This window comes from Pistacia vera, unplaced genomic scaffold (genome assembly GCF_008641045.1).
Source record: "Pistacia vera cultivar Batoury unplaced genomic scaffold, PisVer_v2 Contig732, whole genome shotgun sequence".
NCBI lineage: Eukaryota > Viridiplantae > Streptophyta > Magnoliopsida > Sapindales > Anacardiaceae > Pistacia > Pistacia vera.
The window spans coordinates 41,730-67,947 of NW_022196593.1; the positions used below are offsets into that span (position 1 = coordinate 41,730).

General features: G+C 33.2%; 1 protein-coding gene and 1 pseudogene across 1 annotated transcript; both read right to left on the reverse strand.

Moving 5' to 3' along the window:
• Nucleotides 1–11,605: 11,605 nt before the first annotated feature.
• On the reverse strand, nucleotides 11,606–15,465 carry LOC116115130 (annotated as a pseudogene).
• A 2,361-nt stretch (nucleotides 15,466–17,826) lies between these two features.
• Nucleotides 17,827–24,894, reverse strand: LOC116115149. The gene is made up of 10 exons (XM_031401305.1): nucleotides 24,768–24,894; nucleotides 23,569–24,030; nucleotides 23,183–23,299; nucleotides 22,471–22,553; nucleotides 21,547–22,004; nucleotides 20,730–20,908; nucleotides 20,054–20,139; nucleotides 19,189–19,322; nucleotides 18,375–18,680; nucleotides 17,827–18,188 (listed from the first exon to the last, which is right to left on the reverse strand). Exons 2-10 carry the CDS (start codon nucleotides 24,004–24,006, stop codon nucleotides 18,013–18,015), a joined length of 1,977 nt encoding a protein of 658 aa, XP_031257165.1. The 5' UTR covers nucleotides 24,007–24,030; nucleotides 24,768–24,894; the 3' UTR covers nucleotides 17,827–18,012.
• Between the last annotated feature and the right edge of the window lie 1,324 nt (nucleotides 24,895–26,218).

A 26,218-nucleotide genomic window follows, 5' to 3' on the forward strand; every position in this document is an offset into this window, starting at 1 on the left:
CATCTAATAATATTTTAACACATTACTTTATATGAAAGATTATATATAGACTTTTTGTAAATGTAGTATTATTTAATATATAAAAACCACGAGATTCGATATTGTAATGGCTTTTAAATTGGATCATGTGAGTTGATTCAAGCAACGACAACTGCAAAAACATTTTTGCCGTGTAAAATAAAGTTATTCAAGAACAAATTTTTGGCAGTGAGCAGTAGGATTCTCTTGAAGAAATCAGTCAACTTATCCTTATTTATACAAATTCACGACACTAACTCAGTAACATTAAGATACTGCTTTATATTGGATATTACAAGAAGTCTGCATAAGTGCATATTTAATGCCTGCCTTATATGTTTATAATAATTTTTCCTTTTATATATTTATTTTGAATCACGGAACTGTACAAATATAAACCTAAAAAGAATCCCCGTAGCCAATGATGGAGTCAGAATTTTGTCTCAAGTAATACTTCTCTTTTGAATAGATGAAGAATTTAGTCATGAGAGAAAAAAAAAAAAAAAATTAATTTTGAAATTATAAAGTATGTGTTGTAATTAGCCATCCACCGCCTTTAAATTTGAGGTGGTGAATGGGGGAGGTGGTGTTGGCTATATAAACCCTCCCTCCCCTTCATTTTTACTATAACAATTAACGAAGAAAGTGTAGAAGTATTACAGCCTCCTCTAATTCTACTCTCTTAAGTTTCTATCATTCTTAGTCTATTATACTTGCACCTTTAAAATTACATTGCATTATCAGTACGAAGAGCTTAACAAGTGTAACATTGCACCTCTATTGAAAGCAAGTACCTCGATTTTATATGTGTTCTTTAATCTTTGTTTCTGCCTTTATGGTTGGATTCATTCTTTATTATTAAATTCCATCTCCATGGCTAAATTTATTCATTATTGTTAAATTTCACCTTTATGATTGGATCTACTTATTATTGTTAAATTCCGCCTTTATGGTCGAATCTATTTATTATTATCAAATTCTATCTTTATGGTCGAATCTACATATTATTGTTAAATTCTGCCTTTATGGTCGGATCTATTTATTATTGTTAAACTCCGTCTCTATGGTTAAACCTATTTATTATTGTGAATACCACCTTCATTGACGAATCTATTTATGCTTGTTGAATACAACTTTTATGGTTGGATCTGCTTTTATTATATTTTCCATCTTATATACGATAAATGGACTTGAAGTTCCATAAATAAATATCGTTTTAGAACTTGAAGTTCTAAATACTGATTACAAACACGAAGTTTGTGAAAGGATGACTCAATGGATACCACATTGAAACTTTAAATGAAAGGATGGAGAGTTTCTATGCATCACTACTAATATTTCAAGCCAGAAGCTTGTACTGGAGAAACTCCCTGCTTTCTTATCAAGGTTATATTACACGTTCCTGAAGAATATTGAAGTCTATGCAGTTATAAACCAGAAATTTATTGATCCTGAACTTTTTAAAATTTGGCATGATCGTCTTAGTCACCCAGGATCTACTATGATGATAGAAAACTCACATGGGCACCCATTAAAGAACTTGAAGATTATGTCACCTAATAAGAGTGCTTGTATTGCTTGCTCACAAGGGAAATAGGCACTTAAGCCATCCATCACTAAAGTTGGCCTAGAAGCTCCATCATTTTTACAGAGGATTCATGGGGACATATGTGGACCTATTCATCCACCAAGTGGACCTTTTCACTAATTTATGATACTGATTGACGCATCAACATGATGGTCACATGTTTGTCTACTATCATTATTAGATTACGGGCACACTTTACAGATTACCCAATTAAAAGCAATTCATCTAGACAATGCTGGTGAGTTTACCTCAAAGACATTTGATGATTATTGTACAACAATGGGAATTGATGTTGAACACCCAATACCACATGTACATACCTAGAATGGTATGATGGAATCATTTATAAAGCGTATCCAATTAATTGCAAGAACTTTGCTATTACGTATGCAATTACCGACTTCTGTCTAGGCTCATGTTGTTTTACATGTTGCGGCGTTAATTCACCTAAGACCCACTGCATATCATCAATACTTCTAATACAGCTTGTATTTGGACATCAACCTAATATATCCCATTTAAGAACTTTTGGTTGTGCTTGCAAGTTCCAATTACACCCCTTCAATGCACCAAAATGTTCCTGATTGGCGATCTGTTTATTGCACGTTTTGCGGATTGTCATTTTGATGAGACAACATCCTCATCTTTAGGAAAAAAGGTAAAGCCTCATGAAGTAAGGCTTGAACTTTCCTGGAAAGTGAATTCTATGTCTCATTTAGATCCTTGCACATTTCAATCTGAAATTGAAGTGCAAAGAATAACATATTTGCAAAATATTGCCAACCAAATGCCTGATGCATTTACAGATGCAGCAAAAATAATGAGATCATATATTCCTACTATCAATACACCAGCAAAGATTGATGTTACCAATGAACAATCCATGCGGGCATCAATTGATTCATCTGTTACACGCTAGAAGTGTGGTAAGACTGTTGTAGCCAAGGATATTGTTCCTAGGAAACGAAAGGCATAGAATCAAATATGTGTCGATATTGAAAATACTGAAATAATTGACAATTCCACATTTTCTAAACTAACTTTAGAAGAGTTAACAGTCCCTGAAAGGACACAAGCCCCTAAAGAGGAAGAAATCCTTGAAGGAATACAAGAACATAGAAATGAAGAAATTTCTATAAACTATGCTCACTCTAGAGAAATGTGGAATCATGAGACAACTATTATCGATAACATATTCTCATACGCAGTAGCTACTGAAATTATGAATGATGAGTTTGAGCCACGTTTTGTTGATGAATGTCGACAAAGACATGATTGACCAAAATGGGAAGAGACAATTCAAGCATAATTAACCTCCCTAACAAAACGTAATGTATTTGGACTTGTAGTCCAAGCACCTGAAAACGTGAAACCCGTAGGATACAAATGGCTATTCTCAAGGAAACGAAATGAGAAAATTGAGATTGCTAGGTATAAGGCCAGACTAGTGGCTCAAGGCTTCCTGTAGAGACTCGGAATTGACTTTGAAGTGACGTATTCACCAGTGATGGATGTCATCACATTTCGATACTTGATTAGTTTATCAATCTCAAAAGGACTTGATGCGGGCCTCATGGATGTTGTCACTACGTATTTGTATGGGACACTAGATACTGATATCTATATAAAAATCCTTGAAGGATTCAAAGTGCCAGAAGTAAATAAAAGGAACATGTATTTCAATAAAATTGCAAAGTTTGTTATATGAGTTGAAACAATCAGGAAGAATGTGGTATAATCGTCTCAGTGAATATCTGATGAAGGAATGATACATCAACGATCTTGCATGCCCGTGTGTCTTTATAAAAATGTCAAAATCAGGATTTGCAATTGTGGCAGTATATGTCGATTACATGAACTTAATAGGGACTCTAAAGAGCTCACAAAGCTGTTAAGTACTTAAAAAAAGAATTTGAAATGAAGGATCTGAAGAAAACAAAGTATTGTCTCGGTCTGCAGATCAAGCATTGTTCAAATGGAGTTTTGCTCCATCAATCAAATTATACTAAAAGGATCCCTAAACAATTTTATATGGATAAATCTCACCCTTTAAGTACCCCGATGGTAGTTCGGTCTCTTGATACTAAAAAGATCCATTCCGTCCTAAAGAAGACGATGAAAAGATATTTGGTCCTGAATTATTGTATCTAAATGCAATAGGTGCATTATTATATTTGGCACAATGTACGAGACTAGACATAGCATTTGCAGTGAGTCTATTGGCAAGATTTAGCTTTGCACCAACTCACCAACATTGGAATGAGATCAAACATATCTTTCATTACCTCAATAGAACAAAAGATTTAAGATTATTTTATCCAAGGAAATCTATTAATGATCCTAAATTAGTTGGCTATACAGATGTTGGGTACAATTTTGATCCTCAAAAAGCCCGCTCGCAGACGGGATATGTTTTTAACTCATAATGGTATTACAATATCATGGCGCTCTACAAAACAGACATTGGTTGCTACTTCCTCCAGCTACTCTGAGATTCTTGCGCTTCATGAAGCCAACCGAGAATGTGTATGGTTAAGATCTGTCATTCATCATATCGAAAGTACATGCAAATTGTCACGTACCTTAGATGCTCCCACAATTATAAATGAAAACAATGCGGCATGTATTGCCCAAGTCAGAGGAGGATATATCAAAGGAGACAGAACCAAGAATATTTCACTGAAGTTCTTTTACACTCACGAACACTAGCAAAATCGAGAGATTGATGTTAAACAAATACGCTCTAGTGATAATTTGACAGATTTATTCACTAAGGCCTTACCAACATCAACATTCGAAAAGTTTAGTGTATAACATCGGTATGCGGCGGCTCAATAAGTTACAAAATTAATTCTACCAATATGAAGGGAAGCATTGATCTGGACGAGGGCATGTTCCCCTTGCCCACAACAACCCAACCACCACCCCCTCCTGTTCATTTTTACTATGACAATTAATGGAGAAAGTGTAGAAGTATTACAGGCCCCTCTAATTCTACTCTCTTAAATATTTATCATTCTTAGTCTATTATACTTACACCTTTAAAATTACATCAGTATGGTGGTTGTTTCTTTTTATGTATTCTATATTCAATCAAAGGAGAGAAAATAAAAAGAATAAAAAAAAAGCTTAAAATATATTGGAGGTTGAAAAAAAAAATGAAAACATGAAAAAATGGGTGGCACAAAGACAGGCTTAACAACTTTTATAGAAGAAAGGGGGGTTTTGTCACAAATACAAAGTAAAGGGGATTAACAGAATTTTCTAAGGCCAGTGCTTAGTGGCTTTGTCCCTGCCCATAACCCTAGAAAAACAATCCCAAAAGATTCTACCAGTTGAAAATTCTGCCTACATGTTACTTACTTACTTTTCAAGCTGTTTTTGATTATGAGACAGTTTTGATGAGTCCAGACTCCAGAATAAATATGATTTATTATTATTATTGCCGCGGGTGAGGTAATTACAGGGTTTACCCAAAAAAAATCAATCCAGGTCATGTGTTAAGTTCCATTAGTTATCTCCATCTACCAAGTTTTATAAGCTTATAATCAAAACTTGATCCTTAGGTTGTTCAAATTTTAGCTTAATTTACATCCCTAGAAATTATTTGATTTACTTATTCTATATAGATAGAACATTAAACTTGGAATATTTATAATTTTTTTTTTCTGTAAATAAAAAAAAAAAACCCAAAAGTACTAATATACAAAATACAATTTTACTTACCCCAAAAACTGAATATAAAAAATTAAAATTAAAAAATTAAAACAAGCCATATAGATCATATATATTATGAGTCATTTATATACAAAAGAATAGTTGTAAACTATTAAACTAAGATTAATTTTTAATCTTTTTTTTTTTTGTATTTTCAATGTCCTCAAAATTAAATCTATGTTCTCATTATGAAATAATCTACTGAGAATATGTGTTGAATTAGTCTTTGTTGTTACTGTACATAGCTGGTTGTTTCTAGTTAACAGGAGTTGATTGATTAGTTTATTGTTTAGTCTTTAGTAACCTAGTCTATAGGAATGCTTACCTAGCATTTAGCTTTTACTAGGTGGTTCCTAATTTTTGGCTATTAGCCGTTGTTTTTAGCTCTATATAAAGAGCATCAATCTTGTCTTTCATAAGTAAGGAGAGAGCAATAAGAGTTCTAGTTTTTCTTAGTTTTTTGTCTTCTTCATTTCTCTATATTTAATTATTCTATCTTTTGTAACAGTGATATTAGAGTGTGTAAAAACAAAAAAGTGAAGTTGAGACTTGAGAGTGCCAATAAAAAATAGAGTCGTGACATAGAGTGATATAACATCAGTCTATTTCACCTATTTCTTTTTAGCAACAATTGTCGAAGTGAACAATGACATTTGAAACTTTTGTGTAACTAGTCATTCCATGTTTCGATGGCCATTATAACTATTGAAGCATGCTGATAGAGAACTTCTTGAGGTCCAAAGAATATTGGTAGGTGGTTGGTTCTGAAGAAGCAAAATCAGTAGACGGTATGACATTGATGGAGAGGACAAAGTTGGAAGCACTTAAGCTAAAGGATTTGAGGCAAAGAATTATCTTTTCCAAGCTATTGATCGCTCAACCTTGGAAACAATTATTTGCAAAGAAACTTCCAAGCAGATTTGGGATTCCATGAAGAATAAGTACCAAGGATTGACAAGGGCAAAGAGACATTAGCTTCAAGCACTTTGTTCAGAGTTCGAAATGCTTCGAATGAAATCTGGAAAATCTGTGATAGATTATTTTTCAAGAACGATGGCAATCGTCAATAAGATGTGAATCCATGGCGACAAGACAGAGGATGTCACCGTTGTTGAGAAGATTCTTCAATTCATGACACCAAATTTCAATTTTGTTGTCTATTCTATAGAAGAATCCAAGGATATTGAAGAGCTTTCAATTGATGAATTACAAGGTTCGTTGCAAGTTCATGAGCAAAAAATTAACCAGCAAGAGAAAGAAAAGCAAGCATTAAAGGTCTTAGTTGACAACCATTTTTCAACACCAAATAGAGGAAGAGGTAGAAGCAGAGGAAATAAGGATCGTGCAAATTTTCAACAACACCAATACCAAGATAATATATTTCATGATTCCAAAGGAGGAGGAAGAGGTAGAAGACGAGGAGGCCACCACTCAACTACTTGTAAACCAAAGTCAACAGACAAGTCCTATGTTGAGTGTTACAGATGCCCAGATATGGCCATTATAAGCCAGAATGTCGCACTAATTTTTCTAAAGGACATGGGGGGAAATCTAATTTCACAGAAACAGAAGAAGAGGTATCTTTGTTGATGGTTTGCCATGCAAATAAGGAGATAAACAAGAACTTTTGGTATTTAGACCTGGGCTACAATAACCACATGTGTGGAGACAAATCTGCATTCTCTGCTTTGGATGTATCTTTCCGAGATGATATGAAATTTGGAAACAATTCTAAAGTTTCTGTAATGGGAAAATGAAAGGTAGCGATCCAAACCAAGAGAAGTGATATTCAAACTATCTCTAATGTCTTGTTCATTCTAGATTTGAAAACAAACTTGTTGAGTATTGGTCAATTCAAGAGAAGGGATATGACATTTCTATCAAAGATGGAGTATGTCTAATTCAAGATGCAAAATTGGGCTTAATTGCTCAAGTCAATATGATGGCAAATCGGATGTTTCCGCTTTATCTCCAAAACACTATCCATTCATGCTTCTCAACAAAATTGAATGATGCAGCACGGCTATGGCACTTTCGCTATGGTCACCTAAATTTTGGTGGATTGAAGACTTACAGTAGAAAAATATGGTGACTAGTATTCCTCAAATCATAGCTCCCTCTGAAGTTTGTGAAGAATGTGTTGTTAGCAAAAAACATCACAATCAATTTCCACAAGGAAAATCATGGAGAGCGAAGAAGGCATTGGAGTTTGTTCATTCCAACATTTGTGGGCCAATAACTCCATCTTCCAATGGAGGCAAAAGATACATAATCACCTTCATTGATGATTATAGTCGGAAAAATTGGGTCTATTTTTTGCAGAAAAAATTTGAAGCATTTATAGCCTTTAAAAGTCATAAAACGCTTGTTGAGAAAGAGGTTGGCAACTTAATAAAAGTTCCTCGCATGGATCATGGTGGAGAATATAACTCACATGATTTTGCAAATTTTTGTGAGACAGATGGCATCAAGAGGCAACTTACAGCAGCTTATACGCCTCAACAAAATGGTGTTTGTGAGAGGAAGAATCGCATTATCTTGAATATGGTGCGAAGCCTTTTGACTAGAAGCAAGATTCTAAAGAATTTCTGGCCCGAAGCAGATTATTGAAGCACTCATATTTTGAATATAATCTTACTCTTGCTGTTCAAAATAACCTTATTAAGTTTGGAGTGGACCAAGACCAACAGTTGACCATTTCAGAATTTTTGGGTGTGTTGCGTATGCCCATATTCCAGACCAAAAGAGGAAAAAGCTTGATGACAAGGGAGAAAATACATTTTTCTTGATGTTAGTGATTAATCAAAAGCTTATAAGCTTTACAATCCTAGCAACAAGAAAATTTTAATAAGTTGTGATGTTGTTTTTAATGAAGATCAGACCTAGTCATTGAACGAGAACAGTGTTATACAACATATTCCAACGTACTTTGATGGTGATGAGAAAATGCATTAGTCTATGGAGAATGTGCAGCAACCAACAACCACTCAAAATGCTCTAGTTGATTCTCAAAACCCTCCAACAGGTGCGACAAACGGTTGTCAATTAGGAAAACAATCAAATACACCAACCAGCACACGTGCTCAATGTAATAGAAAAAGTCCAACATGGATGGAGGATTATGAAGTAACTGGAATTGATCAATCTACTAACCCAATTACATATTTTGCTCTATTTTCTGATTGTGATCCTACCACTTATGAAACAATTGTCAAAGAATCAAAATGCCAAAAGGCTATGAATGATGAGATTTCAACCATTGAAAGAAATAACACTTGGGATTTGACTGATCTTGCAAAAGGGCACAAGACAATTGGTGTCAAGTGGGTTTTACAAAACAAAATTGAAGGAGAATCGCCAAATTGACAAATACAAAGGGCCGTTAGTAGCTAAAGGCTATAAACAAGAGTTTGACATTAACTGCAAAGAAATATTTGCTCTAGTTGCAAGGCACGATACAATTAGATTGTTGATCGCTTTGGTAGCACATAACTCATGGACCTATCTTCTAGTTGCATGTACATGGTGATTTGGAATAACATGTATTTATCGATCAACCTTCTAGTCATGTTAAGATTGGAGGTGAGAATAAGGTGTATAAACTAAAAAAGACACTATATAGACTAAAACAAGCACCGAAAGCTTGGTATAGTCGTATAGATGCTTATTTTTCTAATGAGGGATTTAAGAAATGTCCATATAAACATACACTTTTTACAAAAAATGGTGATGGAGGAAAGATATTTGTTGTGTGCCTATATGTGGATGATCTTATTTACGCTGGAAATGATAGTTCCATGATTGAAGATTTTAAACAGTCTATGATGGTTGAATTTGAAATTACTGATCCTAGATTAATGCATTATTTTTTGGATATAGAAGTTAAACAATCTGCTACTGGAATTTTTATTTCTCAAAAGAAGTATGTGTGAGAAATTTTAGATAGGTTTCAAATGAAGAACTGCAATTTTGTTAACACACCAACTGAAGTGGGTTTGAAGCTCATCAAAGATTCGGAAGGAAGGAGGGTTGACAACTGGAATGTTCACATAGTCTTTAGTTTTTACTAAGGGGTTCCTAATTTTTAACTATTAGCCGTTGTTTTTGGCTCTATATAAAGAGCATCAATCATGTCTTTCATAAGTAAGTAGAGAGCAATAAGAGTTCTAGTTCTTCGTATAGGTTTTTTGTCTTTTTCATTCCTTTATATTTAATTATTCTATCTTTTGTAACAACATCTTTGTTTTTACAATTTCAAAATTCCATTTCCAAAATTCAGTAACAAATTAAGAGCATATTTCCTTGATGACATAATTCATACAAAACACCCTTTGTATAAAAAATGGTAAATGTTATGCTCTCCACTGTTATCTTTATAAATGACAAGGGTTATGCTTATCAAGATTTTGTATTATAACAAACATACTGGAGAAAATAAAATATTTGTTAAACTTTATTACTTTAATTATAATTAAGATATTAGTGAAAACTAAACTGATTTTCATCCAAATAAATTAGTAAGTATTAATTAAATGAGAGGGATGTAGAATAAAAGAAAATACTATGAAAATAAATTTATATTGCAATAATGTCTGCAATGTTACCGTCAAACAATAAATAACCAAATTTTTAAAGGAATAGTTATGTTTAAATTGACATCCTTTGAATAACATTAAAAACAACAAAGTAATGGATCCTTTAATTTAGTTTCAATAAAATTACATGTAAACTAGATATAGGATGTGACTAGAGTTATAGTTTTCATTCTCGTATAATTTCAATACCCACATAAATCTACGATAAGTTATTATTTATAACTTCTAGATCTCGTTGAATGTAAAATAAAGGTATTTTGTTATCACGTAGTTTATACATGTTTTGACAGAATATTGAACGATGAAATATTAATACATGTTTTAACTTTGAATTACAATACATGAACAAGGAAAGTAAAGCATGAAATAAGATTGATAAGAATTAACTCCAAATACAAATTCTTAGTTTTTTTTTTTTTTTTTTTTTTTTAATGACCTTAATTATTTTTTCAAGAACAATAGGGGTAAAACAGTATATCTATCACCTTTAGTGGCAAAATTCATTAATTTTTGTATTAGATAGAATATCTACCCTTTAATAAATTTAATTTAATTTAACATTATATCATCTAGGGGGTTCAAAAAAATGCAAAAACCGAACCGAACCGGTAACCGAACCGTAACCGAACCGAAAAACGGTTAACCGAAAAAACGGTTCGGTTACGGTTCGAAAAATTCAAAAAACCGAATTTCGGTTCGGTTAACGGTTCGGGAAAAATACAAAGCGGTTAACCGAAACGGTTTTTTGAACGGTTTTACAAAATATATATATTAAAAAAATAATTTATATATTAATAAAAAAAATATATATTTATATATATATTAAATAAAAATAAAAATAATAATATTTTTAATGTATCGTTAGTAGTAGTCAATGAATATATATGAATGTCTAATTTTTATTTGGATATGTATTATTATTTACAATTTAATTTAAGAAAAATAAAAAAAAAATAAGTTTATAAAAAAAAGGGAAAACCGGTTCGGTTTCGGTTCGGGAATTTTCCCGAACCGAAAAATCGGTTCGGTTCAAAAAAGCGGTTAACCGGTCGGTTAACCGCTTTTGAACACCCCTAATATCATCAAACTTATTATTTAGAATAAATGATCCCTAATTAAACAAAAATGATTGTTGGATAACCAATTTTCAGTTTTTCACTATACCATGCATCGGGCATCACTTATAGTTTATCACCTCATTAAAAAGTAAAACTCTGTCAATAAGCCTTCTCAGAATTATAGGTGATAAAATTTTTGAGGAAATAAAAACCATAATATGATTATTGTTAATTACCTATATCTACTTCATACAAGTATACAACTTTGTAAAGTTTATAATATTAAATGGTTTCAGTGTTTTCCAGAAATATGATGTTAGTAAATTTATTAATATGGTTTAACTTTATTTTGTTATATTCTAATCTTATAGGAAAAGCAATAATGAAATTGATAGATTGCTCAATTATCACACAGCTTCAAAAAGAAAATTTGGAGCTTAGCCAAATTCATTTAATGATCATATGAATTTAAATAAACACCGCCAAGTAAGAATACAGAGGACACATTTTATGGATTAATAAAGGTGAGGGAGGATACAGAGAACACTATGGATCATAATATTATGTGCATATTATATGTAGTAGTTGTTTGTTAATGAGCCTATGACTATTACACTTTTTATGTGGGTGACAGAAAAAAAAAAAAAAAAAAAGAATCAAAATTCGATGCCACTATTTATCTGGACGGAGCAAGAAGGTCGGCCAACACGTGAAAGAGGAGCATCACTCTCATCACTATCCCTGAGCTTCCAACATTTCCATTCCATTTAGACCTACCAATCTGCTCGAAGGAATAGATACAAGAAAATGAGTATGAATTATAATTCTAACTAGCAGAAATTCAGGTTCAGAAAAGGCATATTGTCATCATGTCTGACTTACCGAAATTGAGGCAAATGCAGAGAGTGTGTCATGCATGTGTAGCCATAGATAAGGTTCAGTTCCTCCTTCAAGGAATGAATAAGTTCTGCTCGCAACCCAGGATTGCTTCCACCAAACGTGGGGCATAAACTGTTCAGGGAATGAAATAAGTAAATAAAATGCCATCACAGAGTATCGTATAGATGGAAGAGCAAAAGGTTCAAACTGAAGAGAATGAATAAATGAATATTACTACCAATGAAGCAAAAAACCACAGACATGATATCAATGCTTAGCAAGTCATGTACAACAATGAAAATACCACAGATTTTGATAATGTGGGAAACTAAAATGACCCAGATCGATAGGTTTTGGAGCTTTTTTTTTCTTACTGATGGGAAAGAGGCAAGGTTTTGCAGCATTTTTTTTTTCCCTCCCCCTTTCAAAGAAAACAGGCAGGGTTTTGCAGCTTGAGAACAACTTGCTATTTAACCATGAAGCAAAATCATGACAAGGATGGATTGCTAATTTGTTCTACAAACATCAACTATGCAAAATTGAATAATTAATTGGAAAATCACATTTTCATCACATAACTAAAAATGCATACCTGAACTGGATAGTTGGCCGCACCATAAGACCAGACCTCTGCCAAGCCAAAGCTTGTGCAAGACCCAACGTAATCGACTTGTCAGGCCACTGGACCATTGGTGTGATACGTGTTCCCCACTTATTCTGATAGCATATTAGAAAGGTAATAGTTTAGTTTCCAAAAAGCAAGGGCACCAAAAAGTTGATAAATTTACAACTACAATTCAATTTTGAAAATCAAGGACACCTAATTAAATATTATTTTGGCCACTGTATTTCATAATTTAAAATCTAACCTTGCACGAGAAGCTAAATCTCATTTCTCCAGGAAATTGACCCTGTGCTTGGAGAAGGCCTCCACAAAGTGGTAGAAAAGCACTAGTCGTTAGACCCTCGCCGGATACATAAGTTAACTGTCCATTAGGAAACTGCAAATCCACAAACGACTGCATGGAGAGAGAAGAAAATTAGAATCTTCCCTTCAGAATACAGAAATAATAATAATAATAATAATTCCAGCAGCAATTCATCACGTTTCAAATGAACCAGTTACTTCATCTGTTCTATTATAGGATTACTAAAATGTGCAGTGCCCTTCAAATAGAGATCAATAGTCAAAACGATGAGAGCTCGTTCATTCACACAACAAATCTCAATAGCATTAAAAAGCACAAACCATTGTTGGTCCTGCAATAACAAAGCAGAAAAAGAGATATCTCCTTTTTTTAATTTCATTTTTCATTCCTCATTTTATTAAAAGGCTGGATTCGACATCAAACCCAACCTAGATGCTCCAGGACTTCTAACAATACCAAGAAGGTACTCAACTAGTCTCATCATCATTTTGCAAATAAAAGTTCTGTGTATCATCAGGAAACGAGGTTGAAGTTGCTGACACCTTATTTGGAGGATTTTCAAGTCACTTGTATGAAATCAAGCTGAGGTAAAGCAATTCAGATATTATCAAGACTAAAAAAGCACTATGAAGTAAAATACAAAAAGCACCACTGAACAAATGAAAATGAAATCTCCAAACAAAAGCATTTGCCAATTTAATAGAAATTTTGGAGGGAACAAAGGGTGTCCAAATGATTGAAACTGTTGGTGATCCTGCTTTCCTATCATGCCAATCAACTTCTGTCAATGTAGATAAGAACAACTAAACAAGCAAATGATGACCGGTTAATCATATTACTAGGGCAATCGTATTCCTATCAAGCAAGAAAAAGATTTAGTTCTTAGCAACAAAAACTCAATGTTGGTAAATTAATAGTGAACATATCAATTACAATATTTACATCAGACAGAGGACATGAACTTACACAAGCAAAAGGATTTAGACAGAACATGGACATCAACAGCCACCTTCTATGCTTTGACCACACAGCTGGACAAAGAGAATGCATTCCATTCTGAAAAGCAAAAAAAATTAAAACATAAGACAATCTAGATATAACACAGTAGAAACATCTAGGTAAAAGGCCATGGAAACCCAGTTGCATTAGCATCATAAAGTAATGAAAACAAATTGCCAGTATGACTATTAGATAAGGGAAGGAAAAAGGTAACACAACCAATTATTGTCAATGGCACTAGAAGCCAATATATTAATATTAAAGCAACTAGAAAATACTCTCATGATTTATAAAAACAAATGTATCACCATGTCCAAATTCTCAAATACAATTTTAAGGGAAAGAAAAGTTATGCATTAGAATCTCTACACAGATAACCAACATCAGAAAATAAAATCACCCTAATCACTATCCTAATTTGTTTTGCTACCAAGCAGCATTGATTTTGGTGGCTGTGTGAAATTTTTTAAATAATTTTAGGTCATTAGGACAATGAATCTAAAAGCTTTAGCATTGTCATGACTCTCACCACTAATTACAATTTTACAATGCTCTCCAAATAGATCACTAAAAAATAGCATACCTTCCTGTCATATCCATACCAAAGCAAGTGTTGCTTTGACAAATGAACAGGCAAAAGAAGCGTTGAATCACGAACAAAGAGTACTGGTCCAAGCTGAACAAGGAAAAGAGATGAATTGTCGTTCCCTGATGTGGAACTGTCATTTGATGCCTCTATTCTCCATAAATCTCCCCTTGCAACGAGAGAACTTTCCAAGCCGTGTGTTTGACTGTCATAAGTTGACGAAATATTTATGATCCCCTGTATTACAGAGAACATCTTCCTTTATTAGGTCCGCCATTTATAACAGTAAATTTCATACTTAACGCTAAACTTGTTAATGAAACACTTGTTTGTAACCAATGATTATTACACAAGAATTATGCAAGAACCACAAACAGCTGAATAAGTACAAAGCTAGCGATTTTCCTTTATGAAACCCAAGATAGTTATAATGATAGTGAAAAAGGCAATAGAGAATCTGCCCGGGAAGCGAAGAAGCTCCACAAACAAATCCATTGATTCCATTATCTAATGCAATAGCTTCTTAGTGAGGGACTCTTATCCACCCTAGACGCCTACACACTTTGCAAAAGTACTTATTCCTATTCCATAACAAACATAATGAATACCAGTATATCTAACAAGCACTGATATACAACCACGGTTCATGTAGGTCTAGCTAGTTTAGTCAGTTGGATCTCTTGGGGATATATAAGACCTTGGTGGATTTGGTTTAACAAAACGGTCTAGCAAGATGAAATAACACAAGTACATATCAAAAGCATATCAACTACATACACATAATCCAATACAATAAAAAAACTCACCCTATAAATCTCCCTAATATTACCTAAATTGGCTTCAGATAAACAACTACCTGTGGCCTACCGAGATGCGCGGCTGACCGCAAATCAAGCCCACCCATTTCTTCATCCAAATCATTACCACCATCATTCTCAACAGCCCCAACACCCCTCAATCTCTCTCTTTCTCTTTCTCTAACACCAAAACTCTCCCCAACACTCAACCCCACATCATTTCTCTTCAAACCACTATCAATCCCATTCAACTCCAGTCTAATCCCACTCTCTTCATGCTTAAAAGGCACAGGCAACTGTCTGTAAAATTGATGAACCAATCCATTCAAACAGGCCCCGAAGTCAGCCCCAGCCTGCCCAATCCTGTTACCAATATCAAAAATCGCCGAAACGCCGTTAATCTCGGGTTTGCCGACCGAAATAGCGAAATCCCTTTTGGTGGAACTCGCAATCGGGAACTCTAAATCGAAATGTTTCGATTTTGTCGGGTTTGGCCACGAAAACGACGGCGGATTCGTCATGTGAGATTGAATTAGACCAGTGAAACCTTGAGCCAACCGGTCCGCCAGGTCTTGACCGTGGCGCTGGACCTCCTCCCATGCTTCAAACGACCTCTCTACTGACATTGAACCGATAATTTTGAGATTTACAGCTCTTTCATTTGAATTTAGAAATCAGGGTTTGAAATTTTGTAAACTAACTGCAGCTGAACAATCAATAAATTGAAAATTCAATTCTGTGCGAATCAGAAAAGGGGTAGAAAAGATTTATATATAAGCGGTGAAACTAGGGTTTTTTTATTAAGAAAGTGTGAGAAAATCAGATAGAAATTTTTGAGGTAAGTAGAAAATTGGTTAGAAAAGAAGACAATTTTTTTTTACTTGAGAAAGAATGTCTGAAATGCACAGGGTGCGTACAGCGCACACAGATTCAATTAGTGCCACGTTGATGATGGCATTGCGTGTGGATGAGGATGGAGATTTTATTGACTAAAAATTATATATATATATATATATATTTTTTTTTTTTTTTTCTCTAAAAAGCAAAAAAGAGGCATTTATTAATTAATATAAAGATATTAATTTTCAGGGAATGGGTGAGTTACACGTGGTCGATAATTTTGGTCAACTTATTCAATAAAATTAATACAACATGTAAGTCCAAAACTACATGATTCCTAAAAGTTTCAAAAAAAGGTAATAAATTATTTTTAATAGTAAGACTAAAACGTGACATTCACGAACATATAAAAATAATAAAATATTTTTATGATGTTGAGTTTTGGTACTCTTAGCTCTACATGAATTGACTTTGGAACCAATTTTTGCTCATCATAAATAATTGATGAGAGAAGATAATATTAATTTTTCTTCTAATTTTATCATTTAAGTTAAATCCATATCTATATAGTGTAAAATTTTATGGGTTAGATTACAATAACTTTATTATTGATGTCAAACTCTAATATCAGTTAGAGGACGCGAGTTTTGTAGTTTATATAGTACAAAGGCAATCTCAAAAACCCAAAGGCACATTTTTATGACAAAATCGTGTGGTCTTATCAGCAGTCCAGTTTCTGGACTTAAAGTAAATAATATCTTTAAGAATCTACTCATCATGTGACTGGATACAGCATAATAACATTTATAATTTTTTTAACTTATTATTTATATCGGATTACTAATAGATGTAAGGTAAATTGATGAATTATTGTGTAATATTACTCCATTGCTACCATTGAATGTTCTTATTAAATATCGAAAAAGATGTCAAAGGGTCGCAAGAAAGGGTATTGTTACCATGTACTATAATATAACCCAAGCTTAAACTAATGAGAAATAAAGATTAAGTAATGAATTATGTTTAAAAATTAGTGAAATGTATTGAAACAAATGAGACAGCCGAATTAGATATGAAAGAGTATTATCTTGGTATTGTTTGGATCTGATTGTAAGTAATGTTGTTGAAGAAAGCAACAAAATGTTGTGGGAATAGGGAAGAAAGGGATTGATGTCAATTGTTTTACAGATAAATGGTCCCTCAGTTATATATTTTCCCATATGGGATTCTTCTAGAATTACATCCAAACAAAACCTGGGGAAGTGAACACTAGATTATGAAAACAACTTGTGAACCTAACTCCTCCTTAATAATTTTGGATGGATTTATCAAAATATTAGTAATTTACCTTATTCATTCATTTCCTTTTCTTCTCATTCCACTTCATTTTCTTTAAATTTAACGTTCAAATAAATACATAGTTCTTATTTAAGGGTTTATCTTTTTTGTCCATGTAAAATAGTTAAATCTCAAACGCTACAACGATTTTTAGAAAGTGTTAAAAACATCCCGGATCAATGAAACTGTAATGTAAAATAGTTAAATCTCAAACGCTACAACGATTTTAAAAAGTATTAAAAACATCCTGAATCAATGAAACTGTAATATTTATAAGGGGCTCCTTTTTTGATCTAATACCTTTCGAGATCGTTAAAACTAGCTATCTCTTAGGAGTGAATAAACTAACCCGTAACTGAATTATGCATTCAATAAACTTATACAATTCCAAATAATCAAAGTTGATGGGAAATCTTGTAGATGCATTAAAATTGTATGATCCTCACACGATTTGACACAATAATATTAGAGATGTTGTAATATCAATCTGATATCATGACCCAGATTAAACCAGCTCTGATTTTAACACCGATATAATAAAATTATCTCAACAATTTAGGCTCTTTTATCAAATCAATTCTCAATTTACAAGGTTTGATGGTGCCACGGTGTGTTTCAATGGAAAATTTTGTAAGGAAGCAAGGGTTAGTTAATAAAAGAGAATTGATTTATTTATAATTTGAAGTAAGGCTGATGGCATTATGGATGTGCGTTTGCAAGAACATGAACAAATCTCTATCATTTGCCTTCTCTAAATATGCGTATACCTTCACAACATAATTCAACTTTTGTCCATACATATGGCTAGCACATGAAGCTTTGTAAGTAAGCAACTGCAAATCACCTGTTGCAGAATACCAGAGAGATGATGTAAGTAAAGAACATGCTGAAAGAAGAAAAGGGGGAAAAGTTGTCAATTAAACTCAAAAGCTCAATAACTTATTAAGGTGCTGATATTAAGACTGATTTGATAATAAACACCAGGAAATTTAAGATAAATGTTGTACCGTAGTGACGTAGCAAAAGTTACCTGCAGCGATTTCTGATGTAAGCATGTTCTGGCTGAAGTGACGGCACAACCACCATTTGCAGCGGAACATCCAAGCTTTTCCTGATTTACCCTTAGTCAATATATCTGGAACCCTACTATAACGAACTGAGAAGCTTTGCTTTTTCCCCCCTTCATTCGCATCAGGACATACTGACATTCGATCCTCATCATACTGAGAAAGCTTAAGGAAGCATGAAGCAAACTCTCTCCATATATTGCTATCTGCATATGTAGCATCTAAGTGCAAAGCTATCATTTCCAAAAGTGATTCCACAGAGTAGTTCCCTGAAAAATATAAATTGAAAGGAAACATTTTACCTTTGCTGTTACATTAATTTTATGTTTGGGAATAGCACTTGCTTACTAATTATGCATAAATACGATGAAATTAAGAGAAAAAAAAAATCAGTCATGATCCAAACAGATTTGGAAAGGAAAAAACAATAATAGAAGATGAATACTTGTACACATGATTAATTTGAATGCATCGTGATGCAACTTTAAACATAATGCCAAAGAGATTTTGTTAGATTGAATGGTCATATTAGATGACATAACCTTTGTACATTGGATATTTCAATCCAAACTTGATTTTTAGTCTACCACTGCAGTTGATTGATTAGATAAAATTCAAGAGTGACAGGGTGGAAGGATATTTAGTAGCCATTGTATACCTTAAGAGCTACAACTGAAAGGCAACATAATTACTAGTAAAGAGTGTATACTTCAAACGATGAATTATGATTTGAAATCTAAACCTATGCAAGGCAAGATAAAGTCTCTAGATACCTACCAGTTTGATGCATCCTGATAAGTCTTGCCAATGAGTGACTACATGTTGGATCCTTCCTCAAGATATCCTCAAAACAGGTTGAAAGCATGATATAGTTGTTACGATCGAAACACTCCAAAATACTAGCCCTCAATCTGCACAAAGTATATGTAAGTGCATTTTTCCAGTTATAACAAGACCTTCCGCTCCCAGATACAGGAGTAAAAGAAAACATAAACTTGGAAACATTATGCAGAGACACGATTATTTAACAAATCTGGAACAAATATGTAAAAAGGAACAACAATCTTGGATAACTTGGTATCTTTCAGGTTAAAATTCCACCAATACCCCGCAAACAAATTTTTAGTTGGCATGAAAAACTGTTCACAACCATGCTGAGTCTTTTCTAAGAATGCAGTAACTCGTCTTCAGAAGAACTCAGTTTGTTCTTAGCTTTTATTAACATATGATCAATGAAAATTTGATATCCAACTTTTTCAGGAAAGCAGAAAAACACATCTTCCAAAAATAATAACATTTTGTTATAAGAAAATATCAGTCATCATCTTATTGGCGATAAAACATAAACAATGAAACTTTTGAAGAACTAAGGTCCAATTCCTGTAATATATAAGGCAACCTAACATTTTTATACAGAATGAAAGACGAACAATTGGATGTTCTAAGAACAAAGTAGAAGACAAATGACTTGATTACTAAATAACAAAGCTATTCTATGGTTGGCAAACTTGAGGGAGCCTTAATGTGGCATCCCATCAGCATGAATTTTTAATTTCCATTCATCCAATATACATACAAATTTTCTGTTTCCCCTCGTCCTTGGGGGCATGTAACAGCAAAAAAACTTAGCCATGAAATGTACCTAACAGGAAGTGCTGTCGGTGAATTACTACAGAACTTTTCAAGCTCAATCAAGGCCTCATCAACATGCCCTCCAATCAGCAACAACTGAAACAAAATAGAATTAAGTTAACACAGCATACAGTTTTGAATGCTACAGAAATAAAAGAATTCACTGAAATCAGTTGATGATAAGTTCCTGATATCATTTCATTCAGTGCGTCAAAGCATTATCTTAGAAAAAATAATCTGGATATGTTCCAAACCCTGGACATTCTTTTTGCATGAAAAGCAACAGTCGAGGCTCAAATCTCTTCTACTCTTGAGCTTGGCAGCCTGAGAGATTTACCATCACCAGATAATAACCCCCCAATAATACTACACCACAAATTATAAAGATCAAATTTAATAGAAAGAATTGCCCCTAATTAATATCATTTCTATGCTTATCTTCTTCATCTCAATTAAAAACCAAGTACTTTTGTTACCACACAATCCTAAGTCTTGAAACTCACCTTAAGGTTAAAAAAGTTAATATTTATCTTTAAAAAAATATAAGGTACCTAATTTACTTCTTAGACTCTATTTCTAAGAAATAACTGCTTTAACAGGTTTATAATCCTTTAAAATTGTACAATATAGTAAATTTATGACTTCAATTCTGCAAAGTTTAAACAGGGATTTCATGGCCAATTTACCTGTATGAGAGGAAGTAAGGCGGCTGATACTGCAGGTGTTGAGTAAAGAGCAAACCGCAGGTACTTAATTGCATTCTTGTAGTCATCATTAAGCAATTTTCTATACTTTCTGATGGCAATCTCATAATCCTCACTGGAGTTCGGTAATCGTACAGGCAATAACCATGAATCTAAACCCTCTTCAGCACAACAAACATGAGCAAAAAGCACCAGTTAGTACTTATTGGAAAGCTTATCATACTTTCTGAGGTTTAAAATGCCTTATCAACTTCAGAAGAAAAAGGAAAGCTTCTATTAATTGCATGGATGTGCCTGAAGACATAAAATGACTAAAAGATACAATGCATACAGGATGATAATCACAATATAGACTCCAATTAGATACTTGCGCATATCAAGTAACCATCATTTTGATGTTGCCAAGATTGTGAAATAATTGACAGTCTGATAATATACTAAGTCAAACGATGAGATAAAGTTTCATCAGCAAATAATCATCAAAAGAAATTATTCTGGATGATGCCTAATCATGTTTTTTGCGTATAACTTACCATGAAATGTCAATCAATACTAGTTGAAATGTTATATTATTACTCCCCTGATCCCACCAATTCTCTCTAGCTACACTACCTTAATAAGCAGGCATTATGATTACTTCAGTACCTTCAGACTCTGCCACATTATTCTAAGTAATGGCCAGAATACAACAGTGTATATGCATTATCAGTTAAACCGGAAATCTGATATGTCAAACAAAGTCAACACCAAATAGATTTGCTAGAAAATGAAAAAAACATGAAGATAGTTTGTAACTCACCAAGAGCAACAAAAACTGAAACATAGTTCACAGGAACAGCATCTTTCATCGGGGAAGAGTCTTCAGTTTCAGTAGAGTTGATAAAAAATGCTTGTGGCTGAATGGGTTGTGAGAGATTTCCTCTCTGCAAACTAACATTGTCCTCTACAGGAACCTCTCTGTGCACCTCACTATCATTCTCCAGAGACATTTTTTTACCAATCATGACAGAGGTTTCTGAATCACATCTGAAGTGAGTATCAGCCTTGTAACTATAAACTGTATCTGGAGCTCCCGAGTTTTCAACTTCGTGGTTTAATCTTGATCCTGAAAAATCAGGTTGTCCAGGGGAATGCATCTGATCAGAATCATCCCATTGCATATCTCTAGGGATACTGGAATACCAGCGTTGACAGAATGTCAATGCCATGACCATGTTTGCCATTGGTTGGCTTCCAAATTCCCGCTCTTGCATGAGGCTGAGAAAAGAAATACGAGAATGTAATTAGATATAGCCCTTCATATGCTATCATGCACACAAATAAAATGTGTCAAAATATGCACTAAAAACACAAAGAATGGGGAAAGATAATTTTCCCAACCAACATAGTGATTTTAATAACTGAAATTCTATAACATAGTTAAACAGAAGCTATGATGTATATATACAGAGGTTATGAAATCATCAAGGAAGATCACTCAAAAACCATGTACTTTAATCTTTAACACTATAAAAAATTTAAGACCTTGCTGACAAGATATCACCAAATAATAAGATTGAAACTAGGACTTTTTACTTTCAGAATATAAAGAAAACCTTGTGCAACATTCTACAACAAATGAACACATAGATAGTATAAGAATTCCCCAAGAATGGCTTGTTATATCATCCCAATTGTTTCTAGATCCTGGAATTTTCTGTCCAGAGGAAAGTTCAAACCATACCCCATAGAAGCCTGATGTGCTTCATCAACATCACCTCGTGTAAGACAGAAAAGGATGAACTCCAAATGAACCACAAATTTATCCTGTTTACCAAGTTAATATAAAATAATAAAGTAAGGTCAGTGCATATATGAATATCTCACGAACAGAACCCTCCTAGCACTTTCTAAGGTTTTAAGTCGAGAAGAAAAAAATTATACCAGCTTTGGAATTAGTTGACTATGCATATTCTCTATGTAATTAATTTGATAATGTACATTGATATAGCAAAACAATTAGTTAAAACGATGCCATGTATTCAAAGATATTACAGGGTATACATGTATGTGCAATAAGATGATAGTGTTAGTAAAAAAATCCACTTCCCTTCTCTTCATTTTTGTTAAATTAGACTTTCTTCCTTCTTTCATAATTTTTTATTTTGCAAAAGGTAACTAACATTCGAAACAAAACCAAAAAGAACAGAAGCATTAGTATGCAAGTTACTTCACAAATAGATGAAAGCTAGAGCACAGAGTGATTCCAATAAATAGACATTGCAACAAAAACAGTCCATAATTTAACTACATCTGCTATATATAAAAAAATTTAAAAGGAAAAGAAAAAAAAAAAAAATTTGAAGATGAATCACCAAACACTATAATCAGGATTAACCAACTTATGCTTCATAAACTAAATATGTCCTATTCAAGAAAATTTGTAAAAAATATACCTCCAATGGTGAATCTTTAGCGGAGGCGATTCTTTTCATCCAAATGTCATAGACATTCTTGATCCTTATTGGGTTTATGCGTTCACTTTCAACATGATTAAACAGCTCCATTGAAACCTGAAATTATATTATTACATGTATTAACAAATTTTTATATCCAGAATCCAAATATAAAGGAAAAAGTTTAACAGCCACAGAATAATGTTTTCGCAAAAAGTGGCTTAACAAAACCTCAAAGTATCAAATTATGAAGACAATCCAAAGATATATTTTGTGCAAAGTTGAATTGCATGACAAATACTAGTATGTCATGGCAAGATATAAGATAAAGAATTTTATATAGATAGAAAACATAAGGTCATGAAAAATTGGGATCAATATTATACCATATACTTGAGACGATTCGCCAGAGGACATTTTTCTTTGCTTGTCCCTTTCAACAACACACTGAGCACTCCACACGCATGAGTCCAATTGCCCAGTTTCACAAGCTTGCACAACAGATAACGCAACCTATTGCGATTTTCCCGTCGCACATTCTTTGCACCAAGGCCACACCTTAGAAGGTATGACGGCTTTTTCAAGGACAATATCATTTTTTTATAACGTTTTTCAGGATTCTGAATATGACCCTCCTCCGTAATTGTACTTAACCTCCTTTTGCGAGTCTTGGTTTCTTTTTCAGCATCATTTTCGCTATCCACAATGTAATCTTCTGAAATTTTGACTTCTTCAGTAACATCTTCAGTTTTTATTTTGCAATGTTCCGACACTTTGACTTCTACACTACCATCTTTGCATTCCGTTGAGTGATTTTCTGACATTATCACTTTGTATGGAACCAATTCCTGAATAGAAGCAAATAACAATTAAATACACATATTTGGTACAATTCAAAAATTAACCTTGTATCAGTAGACTAATCTAACCATGAAATAGTGAAAACATCAATTAGACAAAAGCAGTGTAATTGAAGTTGACAAAAACAGCTCAATGTGGTAATGCACTCCTTGAAAGCTAGTTTAAGTTATTTTTTAGCCGATTGTATCCAAATTATATCCAAAAACACTAAATTGTATCGTTTTTAGTGAAACTATTTTCTACAACGTGGGCTATCATGGTAGATTTAAGTCTTATTGCCAGAAAAGATTTTAAAACAATTAATTCTAAGTAATAAGAATCCATTTAGAATAATTAAATTTAAGCTAAAACTATAATTTATTTAATTAATTTCATAATTTGAAGTTCTTCTATTTTGGTAAAAAATGGCAAAGTCAGTGAAGATTTTGATTATCATTGTCAACGACACCTAACCCATAACAATTCAACCATTCATACATAGAATATCAGAATGAAAACGACAATGAATAGAGGAATTAATAGTCCTCAAACAGTACTAACAAGGCTGAGTGATTTTCATAGAGACATTATATCAAACACTTGGTGAGCTTTAAATTTGGGTGGACAATAAACACATCATAAAAACTAAAAACAATCCCATAACAGCTTCTTTACCTCTAGGTCAAAATATTAACCCATTGAATATTCAATGTGAAAGGACCAAAATACAAAAAAAGAATTGTACCTGAGAAGCCTTAGAAACGGAGGTTGAGAGTTTTGACAGAGTCGGCTACGAGACTGGCTAGATGGACAAATAATGAAATATAATACTGAAATACACCAAAAACCATATCCATTTGGTATGAAAATTGCCCTAATTTAACATTTGCGGTTGGAGATGGGTTTTTATATTAAGGGTTAATAACAATGACTACCCCTCAGGTTTCAGTTGCTTTCCGCATATAGAAAAAGATCACTAAGATAACATATCACCCCTTGACATGAGTCCCCGTTAGGGTATATTTAACAGAAAAATGAATATACGTTTAATATGCTATATTCAATATTGCCCTTATAATGCTTAAAGTTTCAAAAATAATTAATTTTCAATTCTCTGTTTATTAAAATAATGATTTAAGGAGAAAAAAAATTTGAGATACAAATAAGATTAAAAATTTATTTTTTCCAAACTTTAAATGTATTGGAAATTAAAAATTTCTTTTATTTTCCTCCTATCTTCCTCTTCCCGTGAGTCCTCTCACTTTCAATAAATCTGAAATGGCAAACAAACAGGGGCGGCAAAAAGTTTTCGCATGGCTGCCTCATGATGGCATTCGACCATTGTCGGCCCATGCAGGTGGCCCAAGTCAGGTCGCATTGTGCCTCACTTGGCAGTGCAACGTGCCGAGCTTTGTGACCTACACCGTCGGGTTTCACCGCACCACTAAGCACAACCATAAACACCACCACTCAGCACAGCCCTACAAACACCATAAGCCACCTTTCAGAAAATCCAAAACCTGCTAACTTGCTTTATTGATTTTTTTTTTTTATGATTCCTAGCTGTGAATTTGTGTTCACAGACACTACCAAAAGCACCTCCATAACCAGCATACCCCTCTACATCTCATAGCTCTCTTTTCTTATTAAGTTAATCTTGATATTTTACTATTGTAAAACAAATTTGGGGAATAATGAAAACAACATTGAATGTATTTCAATGGGTTTAAGTAGGGGTGTTTAAAACCGGTTAACCAATTTTGTAAACCAAACCAGACTTTCGGTTCAAGAATTTTCTGAACCGAAATCAAACCGGTTAAGGGAAAAACTGGTTTTTCGGTTAACCGAAAAACATGTTTTAATTTAATATTTAATATTTTTTTTAATAAACCAGATATTTTAATTTAATATTTTTATAATAAACCGATTACCGGTTTTCATATTTTCCCAAACCGGTAACCGAACCAAAAATTCAATTTTTTATTTTCTTTGAATAAAAACCGAACTGGTTTTTCGAATAACTGAAAATTCGGTTCAGTTCAGTTTTTATATTTTTTTGAACACCCTTAGGTTTAAGAAGTATAAACGAAAGTGAAGTAGTTAACTGAATTTGGATGAATAGTTTTTTTGCTTTCTTTTTCTTTTAAATATTTTTCCTATAAAATTACTCTAATACCCTTAATAGGTTAACTTTGC

Bases quoted from the DNA above. Each gene is read 5' to 3' on its own strand.
- LOC116115149 (XM_031401305.1), bottom strand. From the start codon at position 24,006: ATGTCAGAAAATCACTCAACGGAATGCAAAGATGGTAGTGTAGAAGTC. The intron at 20,140-20,729 runs GTAAATTGGCCA...ATTTTGTTTCAG, and splicing joins CCTTACTTCCTCTCATACAG to TTGTTGCTGATTGGAGGGCA. The intron at 18,681-19,188 runs GTAGGTATCTAG...TATATTTTTCAG, and splicing joins TATCAGGATGCATCAAACTG to GGAACTACTCTGTGGAATCA.